Here is a 26786-nt window from a genome sequence, read left to right as displayed (position 1 = left end):
ACTTTCTTATCATTCATATATTCACTGGAGTAGCACTTTTAATTCCCTTCAAGAACTTTTTCTTTGAACGCACAACTTGGCTAACTGGTGCAGGAGGCCTATCTCTCAGCCTGTCTTGGCTTTCAACACGCCTTCTTCACTAAGCTTAATCATTTCTAGCTTTTGATTTAAAGTGAGAGACGTGCAACACTTCCTTTCACTTGAACACAGAGGCCACTGTAGGTTATTAACTGGCCTAATTTCAATATTGTTTGTCTCTGGGAATATGGAGGGCCAAGGAGAAGGAGAGAGACGGGGGACTCACCAGTCAGTGGAGAAGTCAGAACACACACACCATTTATGGGTTAAGTTCACTATCTTACATGGGTGCAGTCTGTGGCGCCCTCAGACAATTACAATACTAACATCAAAGATCACTGATTAGACATCACCATAACAAATACAATAACAATGAAAGAGTTTGAAATATTGTGAAAATTACCAAAATGTGACACAGAGACATGAAGTAATAAGCAAATGCTGTTAGAAAAATGGTTCTGATAGATTTGTCTGAAGCAGGGTTGCCTTAAACTTTCAAGCTGTAAAAACCACAATTATCTGTGAAGTGAAGTAAAATGCAATAAAAAAAAAAGGTACACTTGTATTTCTTTTCAAAGTCTAGTTAAAACTCAAGTTTCATAATCCCTAAATTGTGGTCTCTAAATACCACTTCCCACTAAAAGGAACAAGCGCTTTTTGGAGAAATGGCTGTTTTCAGGACTGAGGCAGGAAATGTTTAAGAGAACACTCTGTCGTGGTAGAAAGCAAGGAAGCTCTCCAGGAGTGCTAAGGTCATGTCATAAGCATTCAGGAAGCAGCTTAAAGAGTTGGGAGAGTAAGAAAAATAAATACAGTGTATTAAAATGCTTTACATATTTTTAAATCCATGAGTTCATAACAACACTAAAACAAACAACAAACTCACTCATTAACTATCTCAGCAGGATATGAGAGAACTGATTCATTACTAGGAAACTGGTAAATAAAGGTAAAGAATCAAACATTCATCCTACTTTACCCCTAAGAGCTGTTCTCAGAGTAACCAGTGGTGTTTTTATTTTTTTAAACCAATAGTTTTTAAAAAGAAAAGTTTTTTCTTATAGAAATACTCCAGCTACCAAATTAAGAAGGGATGATATAATATCAAGATTTTGTAACCTCTGATTAATTCAGGGATCTAAGCAAATGATTTTCTATGACAACTAACATCACAGAAAGAGAAACAACCAGACATGTGCCCCCTGTTTGAGGTTTCTTCAACAGAAAAATTGCTAGGAAAGAAGAGTCAATCTATAGACTAAAAAAGCCTTAAGGGACACATCAACTGATTGAATGTACTGATCTTATTTGGATTCATATTCAAATAAAATATTTTTTAAAAATCTTAATAGATTTGGAAAAATTTAAATGCTGGCCCAAAACTATGATATTTTAAGTGTGATAATGTCACTGTTCTTTTTTAAAAAAAATTCCTTACTTTTTAGAGATTTATACTGAGATATTTATTGGTGAAATAGTACGACATCTAGGATTTACTTCAAAATCATCTAGTGGCTGTTAGGAGAGTATCAAGGGTAGAAGTAAGACTGGCTATAAGTTAATAATTATTGAAGCTGAATGAATGAGTCTAGAGCTGAATGAGTTCATTCACTTCACATTTATGTAAGTTTGAAATTTTACATAATAAGTTAAAATAATATTGAGGGTACACTAAAAGTTGGAAAATAAATGTTCTATCTCAGTGCTATTTATTTATACTTTTACATATACTTTTTTACATTACATTAAATATTAATTTTTATTTACCTTCTTACTTAGTCTTTGATTTTCTTTTTCAATTTTCAGGATTTTGGAAGTGCTGCCTTCTGCAGAATCCATAGTACTCCGAAGCTCTTCTACAGTTTTTGTCAAACTCTGATTTTCCATCTCCAACTTCAACAACCTACTTGATGTCAATTCATTTACCTCATGGCCCAAGGATTTCTGTGGTGCTATAATATTGAAAAATACGTCACTGGTAAAACTATGTTTACTCTTCACTATTTAAAATATTTAGTGTAAATACACTAAATCACCTGGTCCTTAACTTTATAAAAAATTTATAAAGTTATGCAAGATAGACACAATAAGAAAAGAGATATAAAATACAGGTAAATATTGAATTTCTAATGCATCCATTAGCATTCTAGTGAAAAAAAAAGTACAAAATTTAGACTGAAGTGACTAGACTTTCAGTTCCAGTTCCATGAGAAATTAACTTTAACCTCAATGACTCTTAGGTTACTTTGACAAAATATAGTTATTACCCTGTGTATCTAATAGAGTCACTGTGTGACTCAAATAAGAAGTATAAAGCATATCCTACGTCACACTTTCAAAGATAAAGGAAAACAGTTTGAGGGGGAAAAAAATCCTAATCTGATTCTGAGAAAGGCAAGACAGTACTATACACTGGTCACTTCGAAAAAGTCTTTCTCTAAATGAAGAATCCCGGCTAATAACGTATAAACAGCAACATGCAGTCCATTCTGCCAACAGAAATCATCTTTCTAAGTAGCTTTCAGCAATCTATTTTTTAAAATAAGAAAACTTTATTTCGACTTCTGTAAATGATGCTCTCCAGTAAGCCCAAAATAATTATTTTTAATAACCCTATAACAGACTCATTAAATATTTTGATGATATAAAAATATTAGGATTTACAAATGAAATATGACACTTAGAATTTATTCTGAAATCCTAGACTTCAGGAAAGGAAATAAACAGAAATACAGGAGAGAACTTCTGGGTCTGTCTACTTTTGCGTACATTTGAAATCCTCCATTATAAAAAGCAAAAAAACACACACACACAAACATGTAGCCACACAAGTCACACATTCTTTTAAAAATGAGGTAGAGTAAAATATCTCCTAGATTTTAAGTAAAGAAAGCCTCAATTCTTATTTCAAGCTTTTGTTCTAGTCAGCACATTGTTAATCTTTTATTAAAAGCTAGTATACTAGGTAGTCATTGACTTTTTATAAATTCCATTAGTTGTCCAAGTCTTCTTAAGTACAACTCTAATTGCATGATTTGAGGTCATGCATTTCAATTAAACAAGATCAGGCTACAAAACATATGCCTTAATAAAGCTTTCAATACTACATGCTTTGAGGAAGCTTCCAGTCAGACTACAGAGACTTTAAAAGGATACTTACGACACATTTTTAACATGGAAGATTGTCTACGTTATATTCTTAGATGAAAAAAGGAATCTTAATTGTATATACACACTGATCTGATGATATAAAAAATAACCCTGTGTAGGAAAATTCTAGAAGCAAATTTTGTGAAATGTAAAAGGCAAGAATTATTAGTGACTTTGATTTCCTTCTTTATCTTTTTCCAGAGTTTGCAAATTTTCTAGAAAGTCCCTTGTATAGTTAAAAAAAAAACTATGCCACACTAAATGAATTTTATTTTCTATGACCCCTGCAAAACAACTGTGATATAATGATAATAATAAAAAACACTCAAATGCTTACTATTTACTAGGCACAGTTCTAAAGGGCTTCATTAACAAATTCAACCCTCACAACAACCCTGTAAGATAGTACTTACTATTATTATCCCCACTTAACAGGTGAGAAAACTCCTAACAGTGTAATTTTAACTGTTGTAGTAGAAAACATTTAAGTCTGAATTGTTTTCTTTGTAACTCAATTCACATGGAATACAGTAAAAAAGTTCCACAAATATTTTAAGTAACACATCCCAGCAAATTCATTCTCAGCTGAACATAATCACTTACTATGAAGTCAATTTACATGGGGTGCCAGAATCCGGAATTAGGTTCTCAAGAGTAAAATTAGGAAAAGCCTAATAGTAATAAATATGATGAGTCATCTGTAGAAGTAACTTCTTTAAGCACCAGGTTATAAGCTCTTTCAGACCTTATGTCTACCTCACCACTATATCCTCAGGGCCTGGTATAATATTTTACACATGGTAGGTGCTTAATACATATCTGCTGAAGGAAGAAAAACAGGTATAATAATCTAAATACTGGGTAACTAAGGAATTAGGGAACGAGTCTAATTCAAATAAATGTGACCTGGGTATAATTTCAATAAAGTATTGTATAGCAGTATTAGCAAACTCAAAGCTTTAACACAAAAATCTACATTGTATGTGTGTGCCCCAGCTTTAATAAAGAGGACAAGTTAATGTGGAGCCTAGGGAAATAGAGCCAAAAGTTAAAAATTTATCTGGGGTCTTTCATTACCTCCAGGGTATAAATGGTAGGTATAATCCCCAAATCCAACATACTGATGAAAGTAGCCATAAAGATCCTTAACTTGCTTTATTCTGGCTACATATTCACCAAAGAATATTCCCACTGCATTCTGATTTCCTATTTAGGTTTGCCTAAAGTCAAAGAACATGGTGACCAGCTAATGACTTTTCTTTTCTATTTAGTAGATGGCTGCATCTCTCAAAATAAATAAACTGATATCCCAGTTTATTGTGATATGAACATGAAATTGTGCCTAACTGATCGAATCTGCTACTGCACTCAAAGTTGAGTTACAAGACATGCAAAGATAAAGACCAGACCCAGGCATATGGAAATTAACACATTACTCTGTGAAATTCTATCTAGAGAGATATGTGGCCTTTTGCGACATCTCCAACCAGGGAAAATAAAGAACAGCAATGAAATATCCAGAAATGTAAGTATAAATACAATTTCATTTATTCATTCATCCATTTAAATAAAAAAAGAGTATTGGAAATACCTTCAGAAAGTTCACTAGTTCTGGATATTTGTTCCAGCTCCCAGCCAAGATGTAATGATTCATCCATACTTTGTTTCTGTGCCATTTCCAAAGTCATATTTTCTTCCATTAATTCTTCAATCTTTTTTCTATCCATATCACGCTCCTTTTTTATTGGCAGGGAGTAGGGAGAGAAAAGAAAGCTAAGAAACAGTACAATTTCAAGCTAATATTTTATTACTTATAACTTTCATTTATCAGAAACTGTATAATGAGATAAATTGTGAGTTCCTTAAAATTTTCACAATTTGAAGCTAGTAATCAATTATAATTATTACTGCCAGTCACTAAACTGATCAGGTCTTTGACATCTTTTTATAGTGATCTTTGGGGACATTGAAAACACCTCTTCATAGTCATTATGTTGTTTTAATGATATAACAAATGATTTCTGACCCAATGATAAATTTTAGCAAATAGTTGTATTTCTATATTCTAAAGGAGTGTCTGCACAACGGCTTATTAGGGTTTTCTGAAAAGCAGTAGTCAAAATTAATAAATAATACCCCTCTGTAACAAAAGCAGAAATTTCTACTACTTCTGAATTCATATAAAATTGGAAGCATCTAATTTATTTAGCTATCTCTTCTCTGTTAAGGCCTTAAGGACACTAACCAACCTTGTCACTATAGGGAAATCAGATAAATCTTAGAATTTTTACTTACAGGCCATGTAATAAATCTATCTTATAATACGTACCATTTCCATATCATGCAGTTTAGCCTTCAGTTGTAAATTTTCTTTTTCTAATTCATGTAATTTATCAGAACGAGCTCGAGTTCCTTCTAATTGGTCTTCCAACATGGTTTTTGTTTCTAATAAAACTTGATTGTCTTCTTTTAATTCCTGTAAACGTTTCAGGTAGGCTTTATTTGTCACAAATACATTAATATGTTAATCTTTAAAGCTCTGAAACATAAAAATTCTTTATTATAAAGTAAGACATTAAGCGGTCTTTATCAACAGTTCTATGCAAGAGTAAAGCTACTGAGTAACAGAAACATAGTTGGTTTCATTTTATTTCCCAGAATTTAAGTTATTATATAAACAAAATACTCAGGACTTACATTAGGATGAATAATACTACTATAACTTCACATGAAATTGTCAGGGTATATTTAAATTCCTTAGTCACAAGGATAAGGAACTCAGTGTAAGTAGTCTTCCAGATATTTAAGACACCAATCGCCATAGAATCAGGGCTTAATTAATTTACTGAAATAGATTTAGGTTTCTCTCTACTTGAAAGTGAAGAATTTGGGGTTTTTGAGTAAAATACCAAGACTTGAATTAAGACTCACAGAATCATAAACCAAGGCTTTATCAATAAATATTTTATATAAACATCTTTAAACTCCTACGTATGTTTTGAAGACATGTTCACAAATCTATATTGCTAAGTTTAAGCCTACAGTTTATAAGCTGAAGTCAAGAGAAAGTATATTAAAACAGTGGCATCCATGAGGATCCCTTAATAGTGCCATGCATACGCCTATTTAAACAATTGACAAAGAACAAATATACACCTTATCTTTGCACTCTATTGGGTCTATTTTCTGGTAACATTCAGGCTAAGTTCTAACTTTCTCTTATAATGTTTTCATTTCCTGATTTAGCATACTCCTTCTTTCTTATCCCCATATTAAAACTGACCAAAATCTCCTCTGTTTACAGACAATGAAATCATGGAGAAAGGAAAAAAGAATGCCAAGAAGCAAGGATTTTCAGATTCTTGCTGTCAAACTCAACATCATGTAACACAGAACTGCAACCATTAACTAAGAAAAATTGTTTTTTCTTTGTTCATACATATATATAAAGAGAGAAGACAAATGGGGGTGGGAGGGAAGAGAGAGAGAGAGAGAGAGAGAGAGAGAGAGAGAGAGAGAGAGAGGTGGGGGGAGGGGCAGAGAGAGAAAGAGAGAGAGGGAGACAGATATTGATTTCCCCTTCATTGATCCTAATTTAGTATTCTGAGTTGAGCAGCAATCAGAAATGTGTTTCGCACTCACTTCAGGTGTTCATAAAATAAACACCTGATGCTATTTACAGTTTGCTCAATGTTTCCAGAGTTCCTTACATTTATTAAAGTGCATTTTAAATGCATTTTGAAAAATCATAATACTTCTAAAGAAAAGAACTGTGAATGGTTTAAATTACATAACATACCTCAACTCTTGCCTTATAAAATTCAATATCATGTAGCCTCTCTTTGTATCTGCTAACTTCACTTTCCAGCTTATCAACTCTGACAGCCTTCTCCCGAAGCGCATCTAATTCATCTCGATACATTCTTGCAGAACGAGCATCCGAAAGCAAATTCATGTTCTAAATATAAACACATATTAATATTTAAAATATTATTTTCTATTTTCAAATTGATAATCCTTGGGTTGTACAATTTGAAGAATTTACCAAAAAAACACACCAAAAAACAATGACTTGTGTACTTTTTTTTTGGCCGCGCCCTGTGGCATGTAGGATCTTAGCTCCCTGACCAGAGATCAAACCCGTGTCCCCTGCATTGGAAGCCCAGAGTCTTAATCACTGGACTACCAGGGAAGTCCCTGACTTGTGTACTTTATTATTATTTTAAAATTATTTATTTATTTGCACGGGGTCTTCATTGTGGGAGGCGGGCTCCTTAGTTGCATTTCACCAGCTCCTTACTTGCGGCACATGAGGTCCTTAGCTGTGGCATGCAAACTGTTAGTTGCGGCATGCGTGTGGGATCTAGTTCCCTGACCAGGGATTGAACCCAGGCCCCCTGCATTGGGAGCGCAGAGTCTTATCCACTGCGCCACCAGGGAAGTCCCTGACTTGTGTACTTTAAAAGTGTGATTTTTGTGGGACGATGAGGCCAAGTGGTTAAGGCGATGGACTGCGAAAAGTGTAAATTCAATGGTATATAAATTACACCTTAATTATTTTTTTTAAATGGGGAGATAAAAAAAGCCTTTTTTAAAACCAAGAATATGCATTTTAAACATATATGTTTCTAGGGACTTCCCTGGTGGTCCAGTGGCTAAGACTCCATGCTCCCAATGCAGGGGGAGTGGGTTTGATCCCTGGTCAGAGAACTAGATCCCACATGCTGCAACTAAGAGTTCACATGCTGCAACTAAAGATCCCAAATGCAGCAATGAAGATCCTGCACATGGCAATGAAGATCCTGCATGCCACAACTAATACTCAGTGCAGCTAAATAAATAAATGAATATTAAAAAAAATAATAAAATTTAAAAAAATGTTTCTATACAAAAATAAAAGCATATGCTGTATAAAAACTTTTATATATAATGTTCTCCATTAAGAATGTAAAAAATATTCAGGATATTTTAAAGTAAGTAAACCTCTCCTCAACATAACCATTTGCAATGAATTTAAGGTGAAAAGTTAACTTTAAAATGCCAGATAGTAAAAACACAGAAGAGGCAAACTCTTACAAAAGTTTAGAGAAATAATGTTTCTATCCAGACATGTTACCAAAACCCTGCTGAGTTTTTTGTTTGTTTGTTTGTTTGTTTTTCCGGTACGCGGGCCTCTCATTGTTGCGGCCTCTCCCGCTGCGGAGCTCAGGCTCCAGACGCGCAGGCTCAGCGGCCATGGCTCACGGGTCTAGCCGCTCCGCGGCATGTGGGATCTTCCCGGACCGGGGCACGAATCCGTGTCCTCTGCATCGGCAGGCGGACTCTCAACACAGCGCCACCAGGGAAGCCCATGCTGAGTTTTTAATACTTTCACATCAATGATTACTTGCATATGATTAGTGCATATCTTTACGCCATTTGAAATAAGTATTAAAATTCAACCTTTTTAAAGCCCTCTTGTAATCCTTTGAGTAGCAGTAATCAAAGTGTGATCCAGGGAAATCTGTGGGTCCCTGAAACCCTTCCAGGGAATTCATGAGGTCAAAACTATTTTCATAATAATACTAAGACAGTACTTGCTGTTTTCACTCTCATTCTCTCATGAAGGGACAGTGGAGTTTTCCAGAGGCTACATACATGGCATGTGATATCTTAACAGATTGAATGCAGAAATATTCAATAGATATGAGAATCTGGTAGTCTTCAATTAATCCAGGCATTTAAAGAAGACTTGCCAAAAATATAAAAGACTACTATTCTTCTAATTTTTTTTTTGTTTTGGAAAATAATGGTTAATTACTATATAATTTTTATGTTAACATGGAGTGGATTGAGTATTATTTTTAAATGAATTAATAAATACTTTTAAAATTCTTAGTTTTGATTTCAAATATAGTGAATTCCAGTAAAGAGAATACACATTAAATAATCCTCATTAATCTTCAAGAGTAAAGAAGGGTCTTGAGACCAAAAAGATTGAGAACCACAATTTTAGATGGAACACAAATACAAAAAAACTCTGCTACCAAGAAGTGGAATAGCAGCAACAGCAAACCTAAAACTAAAAATTATGATCCCTAGATTCATTCATCTAGAAAGTTCCCAGTTTATGATTCCACAAGTGAAATGTTTCCTGAATTTAAAATGGCAGGTTAGGTGAAGTAAGGAGAAGAAATAATTATCCAGCCTTACCCCAATCCTTACCATTTATGGGTTAAAGAAGACCTCTTGTACTACCTCTAAATGAAAACGAAACATTACAGAGTAATTAAAAGAAGCAAATGCTTAAACAGTCTTGGTTCAAGATGAAAAAACACAAAGCATTAGAAAAATAAAAATAGTATTTAAAAAAGTAAAAGTTTGGATCTTATTTAGTAGAAACAGTGAAAAATTAAAAAGCATTCTGTCATATATAAGGTTAACATAAAGCACCATCAGACAGCAGAGACCTAGAGGTGTTCCAGCTTCCAAGCCCACAGAAGCCAATACATAAAAAAGAGAAACATGGAACTGGGCCAGTCCTAAGAGTCTCCTTGGAATCTTAGCAAAGTTTGAATAGAACTAATAGAGAAAAAAGAAAACTCCAAAGACCTTTCTAGTTTTGATTTCTAGTTTTGGTTGTGGCATTTTTGAAGAGAGAAACACTGAAAAAGTCATTGGATCTCATGAAACCTCAGGAAGCAGTAAGGCAAATGTTATATATTATAAGGAGAAAAATCAATTTCCAATTGATCCTATATAATAAAAGTTCCAGGTACAAACCTCTTGTTGCAGCCTTTTTAGTTCTATTTCCATTTGCTCAAGTTCTTGTTTACAGTCCAACAACTGTTCAGTCTTTTCCTCCCTTAAATGCAAAAAATATTTATTGAATAATAAACTTAATGCTTTGAAAACTATGATCATCATCTGTATCAATACAAATTTATTATCATTACTAAACATCTAGTTTAACATAGTACTGGCCATAACCCCAACCTAGGAAAAAAGATGAAGAAATTGGTATTAGGAATTTATATGACTGGATGTCGTAATACTCTCCCAAGGCTAAGAACCTCAGTGACTAATGTCCTCATAGTTCATAAGGTAGCTTCTCTCTCTTCATCTTTTCTGCCATCCCCCAATTCTCACTCTCCTTTAGCTCTTTCTCCCTCTCTGCCTAGTCAAAGACAAATAAGCTGGAAGAGTTTTTATGAAAGGCAATATTATCTGGGTCTGAGACTTCTAACAGTCTCCAAACTATTTTTTTTTATAAATTTATTTATTTATTTTTGGCTGTGTTGGGTCTTAGTTGCTGCGCGCGGGCTTTCTCTAGCTGTGGCGAGCGGGGGTTCTCTTTGTTGCGGTGTGTGGGCTTCTCATTGCGGTGGCTTCTCTTGTTGCGGAGCACAGGCTCTATGCGCGCGGGCTTCAGTAGTTGTGGCTCGGGGGGCTCTAGAGCGCAGGCTCAGTAGTTGTGGCTTGCAGGCTTAGTTGCTCCGTGGCATGTGGGATCTTCCCGCACCAGGGCTGGAACCCGTGTCCCCTGAATTGGCAGGCAGATTCTTAACCACTGTGCCACCAGGGAAGCCCCAAACTATTTTCAACATTTACAACAACCTAAAGAAAATGATACACTGCCACAGATACCTAATACATTTTTGACCGGAGACGTATTACAGCTACAGGAGTTAGTTACTGCAAAAATCCCCCTGCTAAAATCTTTATCTCTATTGGTTTCTTCCCTGTAGTCCAGACATCTTTGTATTTCTCCTACTATACACTTTTTTCTTTTTAAATTGCTTTACTCCTAACTCCCATTTTCTATCTCCCCTCCAGAGCCAAGCTTCTCAAAGTTAAGTCTCCACTCACTATCTCTACTTGTCTATCTTCTGTTCTTAAATAATAAAAAGTAATTGTTCATTATGTAAAACAATCTGCTTCTAACATCTTATACCTGCTTAGGTTTAAAATTTTTTTTCACCAGAAAAATTTTTTATTGAAGTATACTTGACACACAATGTTATGTAAGTTATGGATATACACTACAGTGATTCAAAATTTTTAAAAGTTATACTCCATAAAATATTGGCTATATTCCCTGTGCTGTATGTACACAATATATCCTGTAGCTTACTTTATACATAAGTTGTACCTCTTAATCCCCTACTCTTATACTGCCCCTCCCCCTTCCCTCTACCAATTGGTAACCACTGGTTTGTTCCCTGTATCTATGAGTCTGTTTCTTTCTTGTTACATTCACTAGTTTGTTTTATTTTTTAGATTCGACATATAAGTGACATCATACAGTATTTGTCTTTCTCTGTCTGACTTATTTCACTTAGCATAATACCCTCCAAGTCCATCCATGTTGTTTTAAATGGCAACATTTCATTTTTTATGGCTGCGTAGCACTCCATTCTATGTATACATACCACATGTTCTTTTTTTTTAACATCTTTATTGGAGCATAACTGCTTTACAATGGTGTTAGTTTCTGCTTTATACCAAAGTGAATCAGTTATACATATACATATATCCCCATATCTCCTCCCTCTTGTGTCTCCCTCCCTCCCACCCTCCCTATCCCACCCCTCTAGGTGCTCACAAAGCACTGAGCTAATCTCCCTGAGCTATGCAGCTGCTTCCCACCAGCTATCTATTTTACATTTGGTAGTGTATATATGTTCATGCCACTCTCTCACTTTGTCCCAGCTTACCCTCCCCCTCCCTGTATCCTCAAGTCCATTCTCTAGTAGGTATGTGTCTCTATTCCAGTCTTGCCCCTAGGTTCATGACCACTTTTTTTTTGTTTTGTAGATTCCATATATATGTATTAGCATACAGTATTTGTTTTTCTCTTTCTGACTTACTTCACTCTGTATGACAGACTAGGTCCATCCACCTCACTACAAATGACTCAATTTCGTTTCTTTATATGGCTGAGTAATATTCCATTGTATATATGTGCCACATCTTCTTTATCCATTCACCTGTTGATGGACACTTAGGTTGCTTCCATGTCCTGGCTATTATAAACAGAGCTACAATGAACATTGTGGTACATGAATCTTCTTTTTGAATTATGGTTTTCTCAGGGTATATGCCCAGTAGTGGGATTGCTGGGTCAGATGGTAGTTCTATTTTTAGTTTTTTAAGGAACTTCCATACTGTTCTCCACAGTGGCTGTATCAATTTACATTCCCACCAACAGTGCAAGAGGGTTCCCTTTTCTCTACACCCTCTCCAGCATATATTGTGTGTAGATTTTTTGAGGATGGCCATTCTGACCAGTGTGAGATGATATCTCATTGTGGCTTTGATTTGCATTTCTCCAATTATTAATGATGTTCAGCATTCTTTCATGTGTTTGCTGGCAATCTGTACATCTTCTTTGGAGAAATGTCTATTTAGGTCTTCTGCCCATTTTTGGACTGGGTTGTTTGTTTTTGTGATATTGAGCTGCATAAACTGCTTATAAATTTTGGAGATTAATCCTCTGTCAGTTGCTTCATTTGTAAATATTTTCTCCCATTCTGAGGGTTGTCTTTTCGTCTTGTTTATGGTTTCCTTTGCTGTGCAAAAGCTTTTGAGTTTCATTAGGTCCCATTTGTTTATTTTTGTTTTTATTTCCATTTCTCTAGGAGGTGGGTCAGAAGGATCTTGCTGTGATTTATGTCATAGAATGTTCTCCTACGCTTTCCTCTAAGAGTTTGATAGTGTCTGGCCTTACATTTAGGTCTTTAATCCATTTTGAGTTTATTTTTGTGTATGGTGTTAGGGAGTGTTCTAATTACATTCTTTTACATGTAGCTGTCCAGTTTTCCCAGCACCACTTATTGAAGAGGCTGTCTTTTCTCCACTGTATATTCTTGCCTCCTTTATGAAAGATAAGGTGACCATATATGCGTGGGTTTATCTCTGGGATTTCTATCCTGTCCCATTGATCTATATTTCTGTTTTTGTGCCAATACCATACTGTCTTGATTACTGTAGCATTGTAGTATACTCTGAAGTCAGGGAGCCTGATTCCTCCAGCTCCGTTTTTCTTTCTCAAGATTGCTTTGGCTATTCAGGGTCTTTTGTGTTTCCATACAAACTGTAAAATTTTTTGTTCTAGTTCTGTGAAAAATGCCATTGGTTGTTTGATAGGGATTGCACTGAATCTGTAGATTGCTTTGGGTAGTATAGTCATTTTCACAATGTTGATTCTTCCAATCCAAGAACATGGTATATCTGTCCCTCTGTTTGTATAATCTTTAATTTCTTGCATCAGTGTCTTATAGTTTTCTGCATACATGTCTTTTGTTTCCTTAGGTAGGTTTATTCCTAGATATTTTATTCTTTTTGTTCCAAGGGTAAAAGGGAGTGTTTTCTTAATTGCACTTTCAGATTTTTCATCATTAGTGTATAGGAATGCAAGAGATTTCTGTGCATTAATTTTGTATCCTGCTACTTTACCAAATTCATTGATTAGCTCTAGTAGTTTTCTGGTAGCATCTTTAGGATTCTCTATGTGTAGTATCATGTCATCTGCAAACAGTGACAGCCTTACTTCTTCTTTTCCGATTTGTATTCCTTTTATTTCTTTTTCTTCTCTAATTGCTGTGGCTAAAACTTCCCAATCTATGTTGAATAAGAGTGGTGAGAGTGGGCAACCGTGTCTTGCTCCTAATCTTAGTGGAAATGGTTTCAGTTTTTCACCATTGAGAACGATGTTGGCTGTGGGTTTGTCACATATGTCCTTTATTATGTTCAGGTAAGTTCCCTCTATGTCTACTTTCTGGAGGGTTTTTATCATAAATGGGTGTTGAATTTATCGAAAGCTTTCTCTGCATCTATTGAGATGATCATATGGTTTTTCTCCTTCAATTTGTTAATATGGTGTATCACATTGATTGATTTGCGTATATTGAAGAATCTTTGCATTCCTGGGATAAACCCCACTTGATCATGGTGTATGATCCTTTTAATGTGCTGTTGGATTCTGTTTGCTAGTATTTTGTTGAGGATTTTTGCATCTATGTTCATCAGTGATATTGGCCTGTAGTTTTTTTCTTTGTGACATCTTTGTCTGGTTTTGGTATCAGGGTGATGGTGGCCTTGTAGAATGAGTTTGGGAGTGTACCTCCCTCTGCTATATTTTGGAAGAGTTTGAGAAGGATAGGTGTTAGCTCTTCTCTAAATGTTTGATAGAGTATGCCTGTGAAGCCATCGGGTCCTGGGCTTTTGTTTGTTGGAAGATTTTTAATCACAGTTTCAATTTCAGTGCTTGTGATTGGTCTGTTCATATTTTCTATTTCTTCCTGGTTCAGTCTTGGAAGGTTGTGCATTTCTAAGAATTTGTCCATTTCTTCCAGGTTGTCCATTTTACTGGCATATAGTTGCTTGCAGTAATCTCTCATGATCCTTTGTATTTCTGCAGTGTCAGTTGTTACTTCTTTTTGATTTCTAATTCTCTTGATTTGAGTCTTCTCCCTTTTTTTCTTGATGAGTCTGGCTAATGGTTTATCAATTTTGTTTATCTTCTTAAAGAACCAACTTTTAGTTTTATTGATCTTTGCTATCGTTTTCTTCATTTCTTTTTCATTTATTTCGGATCTGATCTTTATGATTTCTTTCCTTCTTCTAACTTTGGGTTTTTTTCGTTCTTCTTTCTCTAATTGCTTTAGGTGTAAGGTTAGGTTGTTTATCTGAGATGTTTCTTGTGTCTTAAGGTAGGACTGTATTGCTATAAACTTCCCTCTTAGAACTGCTTTTACTGCAGCCCATAGGTTTTGTGTCTTCGCATTTTCATCATCATTTGTTTCTAGGTATTTTTTGATTTCCTCTTTGATTTCTTCAGTGATCACTTCATTATTAAGTAGTGTATTGTTTAGCTTCCATGTGTTTGTATTTTTTACAGACTTTTTCCTGTAATTGATATCTAGTCTCATAGCACTGTGGTCAGACAAGATACCTGATACAATTTCAATTTTCTTAAATTTACCAAGGCTTGATTTGTGACCCAAGGTATGATCTATCCTGGAGAATGTTCCATGAGCACTTGAGAAGAAAGTGTATTCTGTTGTTTTTGGATGGAATGTCCTGTAAATACCAATTAAGTCCATCTTGTTTAATGTATCATTTAAAGCTTGTGTTTCCTTATTTATTTTTATTTTGGATGATCTGTCCATTGGTGAAACTGGGGTGTTAAAGTCCCTACTATGATTGTGTTACTGTCGATTTCCCCTTTTATGGCCGTTAGTATTTGCCTTATGTACTGACGTGCTCCTACGTTGGGTGCATAAATATTTACAATTGTTATATCTTCTTCTTAGATTGATCCCTTGATCATTATGTAGTGTCCTTCTTTTTCTCTTGTAACAGTCTTTGTTTTAAAGTCTATTTCGTCTGATATGAGAATTGCTACTGCAGCTTTCTTTTGATTTCCATTTGCATGGAATATCTTTTTCCATCCCCTCACTTTCAGTCTGTATGTGTCCCTAGGTCTGAAGTGGGTTTCTTGTAGACAGCATATATATGGGTCTTGTTTTTGTATCCATTCAGCCAGTCTATGTCTTTTGGTTGGAGCATTTAATCCATTTACATTTAAGGTAATTATCGATACGTATGTTCCTATTCCCATTTTCTTAATTGTTTAGGGTTTGTTATTGTAGGTCTTTTCTTTCTCTTGTGTTTATACCACATATTCTTAATCCATTCATCTGTTGATGGACACTTAGGTTGCTACCATATCTTGGCAAGTGTAAATAATGCTACTATGAACACTGGGGTGCATGTATCTTTTTGAACACCACATAACAAACTGAAAAAGAAAAACCATATGATCATCTTGATAGATGCAGAAAAAGCTTTTCACAAAAGTCAACACCCATTTAGAATAAAAACTCTGCAGAAAGTGGGCATAGAGGGACCATACCGCAACATAATAAAGGCTATATATGACAAACCCACAGCTAAAATCATACTCAACGGTGATAAGCTGAAAGCATTTCCATGAAGATCAATAGTAAGACAAGGATGTCCATTCTCACCACTTTTTTCAACATAGTATTGAAGTCCTAGCCACAGCAATCAGATAAGAAAAAGAAATAAAAGGAATACAAATTGGAAAGGAAGAATGAAAACTGTCACTATTGGGAGATGACATGACACTATGGATGAAAGTGAGCAGGACCCTGTGGGACCCTCCCAGGTGCAAGTCCTTTTCATGTCCCCTGTTTCTTGTTTGTAGGAAATAGGCTTCATTCAGCCTCCTGACACTCCCTGAGTTCCAAAGGGCAGATTCAAACAGTTGCTAATCAGGGAAGGAAGGGAATGTAGAAACAAAGGAGGAATAGTCAAGAAACAGCTGTGCAGCAATAAAGCAGGGTCCTGATGCCTCCTAAAGGAATATACATAAAAATACCTTTGAGTTCTCCTACAGGAACTAAGGCCCCCACCCAGGTGGAGGATGGTCACTTCAGGCTGAGCAGAAGATTCTTGGAATACCACCCTGTTACCTCACCACCAACCAATCAGAAGAGAGTGTGCACACAGGAGAAGATAACAAGACTCTGATCACCTCCAAAATTATTCTCCTTTTAAAAACTTTCATGGTCAAGCAGAATCTTCAGAGTTGGTTTTTGGACACAAGTCTACCTTCTCCCCAGGTTGCTAGCCTCCTGAATAAAGCAACCTTTCTTTTCCAACCAATACTTTTCTCTCAAGTACTGGCCTTCAAACAGTGAGCAGCTGAACCTAAGTTCGGCAACACAGATAGGAAATCCTAAAGATGTAACCAGAAACTACTAGAGCTCACCAACAAATTCAGTAAAGTTGCAGGATACTAAATTAATATACAGAAATCTGTTGAATTTCTACACACTAACATTAAACTATTTGAAAGAGAAATTAAGGAAACAATCCCATTTACCATCACATCAAAAAGAATAAGATATCTAGGAATAAACCTACCCAAGGAGGTAAAGGACCTGTACTCAGAAAACTATAAGACACTGATGAAAGAAACTGAACAACACAAACAGAAGGAAAGATATACTGTGTTCTTGGATTGGAAGAATTCATACCGTTAAAATGGCCATACTAACCAAGGCAATCTACAGATTCAATGCAAACCCTATCAAAATACCAATGGCATTTTTCACAGAACTAGATTAAATAATCTTAAAAATTGTATGGAAACACAAAAAGACCCAAATAGCCAAAAGAGTCGTGAGAAAGAAGAACAGAGATGGAGGAATCACGTGCCCTCACTTCAGGCTACACTACAAAGCTTCTGTAATTAAAACAGTATGACACTGGCACAAAAACAGACAATAGATCAATGGAACAGAATAGGAAGCCCAGAAATAAACCCACACATTTATGGTTAATTAATCTACAACAAAGGAGGCAAGAATATACAGTGGAGAAAGACAGTCTCTTTAGTAAGTTATGCTGGGAAAACTGGAGAGCTACATGTAAAATAATGAAATTAGAACATTCTCTAACACCATACACAAAAATAAACTCAAAATGGATTAAGACCTAAATGCAAAACCAGAAACCATAAAACTCCTAGAAGAAAACATAGGCAGAACATTCTTTGAAATAAATCATAGCAATATTTTTTTTGATCAGTCTCCTAAAGCAAAAGAAATAAAAGCAAAAATAAAAAAATGGGACCTAATTAAACTTAAAACCTTTTTGCACAGCAAAAACAAAACGACAGGGACTTCCCTCGTGGCAAAGTGGCTAGGAATCCACCTGCCAATGCAGGGTACACGGGTTTGAGCCCTGGTCCAGGAAGATCCCACTTGCCGAGCCCATGCGCCACAACTACTGAGCCTGGGTTCTAGAGCCCACGAGCTGCAACTTCTGAAGCCCACGTGCCTACATCCCGTGCTCTGCCACAAGAGAAGCTACCGCACCACAATGAGGAGTAGCTCCCGCTTGCTACAACTAGAGAAAGCCTGTTTATTAATAAATAAATAAATAAATAAATTAAAAAACAAAACTAAACAAAAAACCCCAAAAAGACAACTTCATTGAATGAATGGGAGAAAATTTTGTAAATGATATGACTGATAAGGGGTTAATATCCAAAATATATAAACAGTTCATACAACTCAACATCAAAAAAGCAAACACCCCAATTAAAAAATGGGCAGAAGACCTGAATAGACATTTTTCCAAAGAGGATATGAAGATGGCCAACAGACACAATAAAGGATGCTCAACATCACTAATAATCAGGGAAATGCAAATCAAAACCACAATGAAATACCGCCTTACATCTGTCAGAACAGCTACCATCAAAACGAACACAAATAACAAATGTTGCTGAGGATGTGGAGAAAAGGGTACCCTCATACACTGTTGGTGGGAATGTAAATTGGTGCAGCCACTGTGGAGAACACTACAGGGGGTTCTCAAAAAACTAAAACTAGAACTACCATATGACCCAGCAATTCCACTCCTGGATATATATCTGGAAAAAAAAGCAACAAAACACTAATTCGAAAAGATACATGCATCTGCTTACATTTTTTAAAAAACCCTAATTTTGAATGGAGAAATATTCCCATTGAGAGAGGAACCATAATTTATTTATTTAAGTGGATTCCAATTTTCACTGTAATGAACAATGTTTTGGCAAATAAAATCATTACACATAAAGCCCTGTATATTTCAGGACAGATTTCTTTTGTTTTGTTTTTTTAAAGTTTTAATTTTTAATTTATTTTTGGCTGTTCGGTCTTCGTTGCTGCGTGAAGGCTTTCTCTAGTTGTGGCGAGCGGGGTCTACTCTTCATCGCAGTGCGCGGGCTTCTCCTTGCGGTGGCTTCTCTTGCTGTGGAGCACGGGCTCTAGGCGCGCGGGTTTCAGTAGTTGTGGAATGTGGTTTCTAGAGCGCAGGCTCAGTAGTTGTGGCACAGGGGCTTACGTGCTCTGCGGCATGTGGGATCTTCCCAGACCAGGGATCAAACCCGTGTCCCCTGCACTGGCAGGTGGATTCTTTTTTTGCAGTACGCGGGCCTCTCACTGTTGTGGCCTCTCCCGTTGCGGAGCACAGGCTCAGTGGCCATGGCTCACAGGCGCAGCCGCTCCACGGCATGTGGGATCTTCCCGGACCGGGGCACGAACCCGTGTCCCCTGCATCGGCAGGCGGACTCTCAACCCCTGCGCCACCAGGGAAGCCCTGGCAGGTGGATTCTTATCCACTGCGCCACCAGGGAAGTCCCCAGGACAGATTTCTAAAAGTACATTACATGTTTAAAGGTCCTTGGTATATACTGTCAAACTGCCCTGCAGAAAGTTCATTACAAATTTAAAATGCAACTAGCAGAGGATAAAAGAGCCTATATGTGAAACAATTTAACAACTGAAAAATGCCATGTTATTGTTCTAGTTTGAATTTATTTGAATACTAGGAAAGGCTAATTTTATTTTCTTATGACTGTACCATTAAAATTTCTTCTGATGAAAAGCTACTACATTTTGTGCTTTATAAGATATTTCTTACAAATATTTCTTTACAGGTTGTTAAATGCTTTTTTAAAAATTAAAAACAAATTTTTTATTGTGGTAACATATATATAACATAATATTGCAATTTTAAGTGTACAGTTCAGCAGCATTAGTTACATTTACAGTGTTGTTAAACTATCACGACTATGTATCCCCAAAACTTTTTCATCACTCCAAAGAGAAATTCTATACTCATTAAGCAGTAACTCTCTAATCTACTTTCTGTCTCTCTCAATATGCCTATTAAAGATATTTCATTTAAGTGGAATTATTCAATATTTGTCCTTTGTACCTGGCTTATCTCACTTAGCAAGTTGTTTCTATGGCTCATCCATGTTGTAGCAGCTAACAAAATTTCATCTTTTATGGCTGAATAATATTCCATTGTGCCTAAAGCACATTTTGTTTATCCATCTGTTCATGGCCATTTGGATTGTTTCCACCTTTTGTCTACTGGGAGTAATGCTACAATGAACATTGGCATACCAGTATCTGTTTGAGTGTCCGTTTTCAATTTTAGTGGGATATACCTAGGTGTGGAATTGCTGGGTCATATAAAAATTCTATAGTTAACTTTTTGAGGAATATTCCAATCCTTTGGGCTTCCCTGGTGGCACAGCGGTTGAGAATCCGCCTGCCAATGCAGGGGATACGAGTTCGATTCCTGGTCCAGGAAGATCCCACATGCCGTGGAGCAACTAAGCCCTTGCACCACAACTACTGAGCCTTTGCTCTAGAGCCAGTGAACCACAACTACTGAGCTCATGTGCTACAACTGAAGCCCATGTGCCTAGAGCCCTTGCTCCACAACAAGAAAAGCCACCACGATGAGAAGCCCGTGCACCGCAACGAAGAGTAGCCCTCGCTCGCCCCAACTAGAGAAAGCCCACACACAGCAAGGAAGACCCAACACAGCCAAAAATAAATAAATAAAATAAATAAAAATTTTTTAAAAACCCTCAAACTATTAAAAAAATTTCAATGCTTTTAATTTTACTTTTTTTTAAAAGTTTACCTAGGAACTCAATTTAAAAATGGACAAAGGATCTGAATAAACATGTCTCCAAAGAAGATATACAAGTGGCAAATAAGCACATGAAAAGACACTCAACAGGACTTCCCTGGTGGCGCAGGGGTTAAGAATCCACCTGCCGGGCTTCCCTGGTGGCGCAGTGGTTGAGAGTCCGTCTGCCGATGCAGGGGATGCGGGTTCGTGCCCCGGTCCAGGAAGATCCCACATGCCGCGGAGCGGCTGGGACCGTGAGCCATGGCTGCTGAGCCTGCGCGTCCGGAGCCTGTGCTCCGCAACAGGAGAGGCCACAGCAGTAAGAGGCCCGCGTACCGCAAAAAAAAAAAAAAAAAAAGAATCCACCTGCCAATGCAGGGGACAAGGGTTCGAGCCCTAGCCCAGGAAGAACCGATATGCTGCAGAGCAACTAAACCCGTGCGTCACAACTACTGAGCTTGTGCTCTAGAGCCCGCGATCCACAACTACTGAGCCCACATGCCACAACTACTGAAGTCTGCGCGCCTGGAGCCCATGCTCCGCAACAAAAGAAGCCACCACAATGAGAAGACCCCACACTGTAACAAAGAGTAGCCCCTGCTCACTGCAACTAGAGAAAGCCTGTGGGTCAGCAACAAAGATCCAATGTAGCCAAAAATAAATAAATAAATTTATTAAGAAAAAAGATACTCAACATTATTAGTCATCAGGGAACTGGAAGTCAAACCACAATGAGGTATCACTCCACACCCACTAGGATGGCTATAATCAAAAAGGTGTATAATAACAGGTATTGGTGAGGATATCAAGATGCTGGAGCCCTCATACATTGTGGGTGGGGATGTAAAATGGTGCAGCCAAATAGTTCGACAGTTCCTCAAAAGGTTAAACATAGAGGTACTATATGACCCAGCATTTCCACTTCTCAGTAAATACCCAAGAGAAATGAAAATATATGTATACACAAAAATGTGTACATGAATGTTCATAGGAGCATTATTTAAACAGCCAAAAAGTAGAAACAATCCAAATGTCCATCAACTCATAAATGAGTAACCAAAATGTGGTATATCCATGTGAGAGAATATTATTCAACCATAAAAAGGAATGAAGTACTGCTATATGGTACAACATGGATGAACCCTGACAACATTATGCTAAGTGAAAGAAGTCAGTCACAAAAGGCCACATAATATATGAATCCATTTATATGAAATGTCCAGAATAGGCAGATCTATATAACTAGAAAATGTATTAGTGGTTCTGAGGAGCTGAGGGCAAAGAGGGATGGACAGTGACTGTTGATGGGTATGGAGTTTCCTTTTGGGGTGATGAAAATGTCTTGAAATTAGACAGCATGTGATGGTTGCAGAATTCTAAATAAACTAAAAATCACTGAATCGTACACTTTAAAAGGATAAATTTCCTGATATATGAACTAGATCTCAATAAAACTGTTTTTTAAAAAGCATTTGTGTGAGAGAAAAACTCTTTGGAAACATGGGATCCATGGAGACAGAGAGTATTATTAAAGGAAGCCTTTGATAGTGGTAACTGCCGCTTAGAAGTGAAATTTATAAGGAATTACTTCTTGTTCTATCCAAATTGCAAATTATACTTTTACTCTGTATGTTAATAAATCCAAAGCAATTATATTATGATGTACCACCCACAAGTATGGTGTTAGTTAATTTGCATGTTCTCATTACAATTATTTATTTGCATTAGGTATAAGGCAACCTGAACTAAATTTATCCACCATGATTCCATACTTCATCACTTTAGTAAAGATCTATCCCAACAAAAACACTTAAAACAAATGTTAATAGAAGAAATCTATGAAGGGACACATTTTCAAAGGACAACGAAGATATGAGATGGTATTTGATGTAATGCTAGTTACTGGGAATACTTGCTATATCTGGCATATTTATTTACTCATTAAAACTATTCATTTACATTTTCCAATCAGCGTATGAGACCAAATTTTACTAATGTCTCTAAGTTGCTTGGAATTTTAATAATGCTATGCCCAAGTAAATTTTATTTTAAAATCAAATTCTAATATAGTGCAAAATGTTAAATGAATTCACAGCCATCACTGCAGTTCTAATTGCATGCTTTATCTAAAGACTGGAGAAGATTGTGCTAAATTATATGGAACCAACTAGTGCTCACTGTTTAGGCTATCCATTAACTGCCAGTCAAACTAATAACAGCAATCTCTTCCCTAATTTTCATGGTGCAGCTGTTTATAGAATATCCTGGGCGTGTTCACTTCAATAGATACATAATAATGCAGACATTCACAATGAAAGCTGTATTTTTTTGTTTTCAAATTTCCCTATGGACTGTACATTTTTTCTACCTTGCATATTCAACCACTTTCTTAAACTAACCGCTTTAAACAATCAGTAAATAAACTTAATTGCTATATTGTGGTTTTAAATTTAAAATCTACACTCCAAAGCCCAAAATCCAGGAAGACAAACCAAAAAAGAAAAAGGAAAGAAAGAAAGAAAAAAAGCCTAAAATACAAAACTCCTTTGTTCTTTTAAACTGCAATACAGAAAATCTCCAGCAGAGACTGGTTATTTCTTTCCATGTGATTTACCAAGGAATGCCTATGTGACATTTATACTGACTTTCCTGTAATGATCTTTGAAAGTTAAATAGATATTAATTTCATCAGCACTAACCAACCAGAATATCTACCATTTCTAAGTATTGATACATGACTCAGGTATTTCAATTACTCAATGCAGAAGATACACAAAATTATTTTTTTGTAATACTGTATACCAAAAATTCAGTTTTTTAGAACATTAATTTAAAAAAAGCTAAACTTATTGATCTGTATCAGTGGTTGCCAGTGTTTTGGATTTCAAGAAATTAAAAAATTAAGCAGACCTCAATTTGCCAAGGAAAAACATTATTTTATGAAAGAAAGGACATCCTAACACTAGAAAAATAGGGCATGCTTTAAACTGATACAGAATAAAGGGCATCCTTTAAACTGATAAGATTTAGCATTAATAAAACCTTATGTCAGTCTACTTATTTTTCTCACTTTGGCAAATACTACCAAAAACTTTGACACAGCCTAGCAACTGGGAACCACGCGTCCATATTCCATAAGCCTAAAAACATTGTTTAGATCACCTTTGCAACTATATAAATTCAACAAGCCTTGAAAAGCAACAACTTACAATTCCTGCCTAAGCCTTCTTATCTTGGCCTTAGCATCTGCCAGTTCCACTGACAGATGTTGTCGACTTTCTGTTCGCTTCATGCCTGGAGAACCACAAGGTGACTGTGCAGATGAAGAGGCATGGGGTGGAAAATGAAGACCATCCCGCTCCTCAGAGAGTTCAACGATAGTCTAAGGAAATAGAGAAATAAATCACAGAATCACTTTTAGTATTTTACGTATCAGAGAACCAAACACATCAAAACTAGTCACTAAGTCTAAGTATTATACTGCAACATCAAAAAAGAATTCTTTGGTCAAAAATAACTTTGTCATATTTAGCTGTCATTTTTTTAAGTTTTATTCAACAGTAGATGGATGAGCTATTTAGTAGATAACACAAGAACAAGACTTAATACTTCTTTCCCTTCCCAGTGTTTTAACAAAAAAAAGTAAATTGTGGTAAAATAAGAACAGATAGCAACTGTTGGAAAGGCATAAAAGACTTGTTGACATAGTAAAGAAATTAACTCAAGAGTGATGTGTCTATAATTGTGCTGTCCAACATGGTAACCAGTAGCACAAGTGGCTAATCTCAAAGTTAAAGAGTTAAAAATACAGTTCCTTAGTCACATTAGCCACACTTCAAGAGCACAACAGCCACAAGTAGCTAGTGGTTACCGCACTGGACAGTGCAGAATTACAATCTTGCCATTCTTGCAGAATTGGACAACACTCCTCTAGAATTGTAAATAGAAGCCTCAGAGGGACCTAAAAAAAACCTCAGAAGTTTAGTTCAACCTCTTAATTCTGCAGCTAAGGTAACTGAGGCACAGAGACTGATTTGCCCATGATCTCACAACTAGTTCATAGCAATGCCAAGACTCCAGACCAGTCTCTTCACTCCATACCCTATGCTCTCTCTTACAATACTAGTTCTAATCTGCTTCCCATCTCAAAGCTTAACTTTATTCCTTTCTCTAGAGACCCACCATGGGACACAAATCTTCTATTTATCCTAAATCTGAACTTTAAGGGCTATTTAACCTACATGTATCTCAATCATATTCCTCCATTCCCCTAATTTTCCTCTTATTGGAAAATTCTCTTATTCTAAACCACTTTCTCAGATTTTCTTTCAAACTTCCCAGGCAAACAGAAATTGTCTTTGGTAGACATTTCATCTGTCCTTCTGCTCCAGATGGAATGGGTAGAGTTACACCTCAGGAACATGAAATCACCATCCTCACTTTGTCTCTCATCACCAAGTCTTACAATGCCCTCATTGAATCATTACTTTTCTTCTTCTTTTTTTAAACCACCCATCAGAATTCATTTCTTTATCCTTGCAATACATTTGAGCACAAATCAAGGTCTGTCCAACTACTGCTTTCACAGATTCCAGTATTCCTACTGATAAACCTCAGAATATGACCTCCCAGTTCCCTTTCTCTCTACAACTCCACATCCACTTCCAATCCAATACATACAGGCTTCTCCAGTGAAAGAACCATTCCTCTCTTGCGCCATATCACCATTCCTATGCCTGAACCTCTAATCACTCAGTTCCCCCTTTTTGCCCAGTCAAATATATTATTCTTGGTTACCCTAGAGTTTCTACTCAGCCTGGAACTAAAATTAGGCTGTTAAATGTCACCCTTACTTTCTAATTTAACACCACCATGCCATTCTTTTTTTTTTTTTTTTTTTTTTTTTTTTTTTTTGCGGTATGCGGGCCTTCTCACCACTGTGGCCTCTCCCGCTGCAGAGCACAGGCTCCGGACACGCAGGCTCAGGCTCAGCGGCCATGGCTCACGGGCCCAGCCACTCCGCGGCATGTGGGATCTTCCCGGACGGGGGCACAAACCCGTGTCCCCTGCATCGGCAGGCGGACTCTCAACCACTGCGCCACCAGGGAAGCCCACCATGCCATTCTTTGACCATGGCTCACTCTTTGAGGAAAAAACAAAAGGGAACTAATATTTATAGAATCCCTAGCTAGGGGATTTTCCAACAAGATCTTAACCAATACTATAATTGGCAATAGAGGCTTTACATCTATTTTAGACATAAGGAAACTGAGGTGCATATAGATTAAATAACTTAACCAAAGTTACACATCTAATGGTTAGGTATAACAGGAGTTCAAATTCAAGTCTGACTCAAACACTATGTCATTTTCCTTACCTACCATCAGTTTTTCTATTTCTGCTCCAAGGTGATAAAGAACTCTAAAAAACAAAACAAACCAAAAAAAATATACAGCCCTACTACAGAAATTGCCATCCACTTTCAATTAAGCTCTTTCCAATGGCCATCAATTCGTTTATTGAAAATCTTGATGATTTCCTGGCAAAATTTTCCCACAATGGCTGTTGTAAATATATTCCCTTTTCTCTACATAAGCCCCCAACTACAAACTGCTATCATCACTTCCAACAAATGACCCCTTCTCCAACTGTCAAAGAAACAAAACCACCTGTGATAAACTCCTCCGTTTTTATGCATCTCTTATTCCCAACATATATTCCTTACTTCTATAACATTTTCAATTTCTCTCTTCCTATTGGTTTTTTCTCCTTGTTCTTCAAAGACATACAAGTTTCTACTATCTAAGGGGGAAAAAATCACATTTTTCCTTTACTATCCTTCTACTATTTCTCTTTCAGTGCTACTTTTTGAAGGGTGGTTTGTTCACTGACATTACTTCATCTTGTCCATCTACCCAGTATGTCCAGCCCAACTTCCCTGTCTCTGTGAAGGGAGAGACAGTAACTCTGTGAACAGTGTTACTAATTTCCATAGTAGCCCAAGCTCAAACTTCACAGAATCAACTTTTATCTGTATATTTTCTTACTGTCTCAATTATCTT

The 26786-nt window shown here is 36.5% G+C and overlaps 1 protein-coding gene across 1 annotated transcript in view; it reads right to left on the bottom strand.

Moving 5' to 3' along the window:
* CCDC88A (coiled-coil domain containing 88A) overlaps positions 1 to 26786 on the bottom strand; it is a 125527-nt gene that overhangs the window by 45595 nt on the left and 53146 nt on the right. The window contains exons 8-13 of the mRNA XM_060169354.1: positions 23934 to 24106; positions 9991 to 10072; positions 7028 to 7186; positions 5558 to 5704; positions 4820 to 4964; positions 1846 to 2030 (exon numbers count right to left, since the gene is read on the bottom strand). Coding sequence (XP_060025337.1) covers positions 1846 to 2030; positions 4820 to 4964; positions 5558 to 5704; positions 7028 to 7186; positions 9991 to 10072; positions 23934 to 24106 — 891 coding nt within the window. The remainder of the gene's footprint in view (positions 1 to 1845; positions 2031 to 4819; positions 4965 to 5557; positions 5705 to 7027; positions 7187 to 9990; positions 10073 to 23933; positions 24107 to 26786) is intronic.

The sequence above is a fragment of the Lagenorhynchus albirostris genome, chromosome 13 (genome assembly GCF_949774975.1).
Source record: "Lagenorhynchus albirostris chromosome 13, mLagAlb1.1, whole genome shotgun sequence".
Lineage (NCBI taxonomy): Eukaryota > Metazoa > Chordata > Mammalia > Artiodactyla > Delphinidae > Lagenorhynchus > Lagenorhynchus albirostris.
This window is presented reverse-complemented; position numbering and strand designations above follow the sequence as displayed.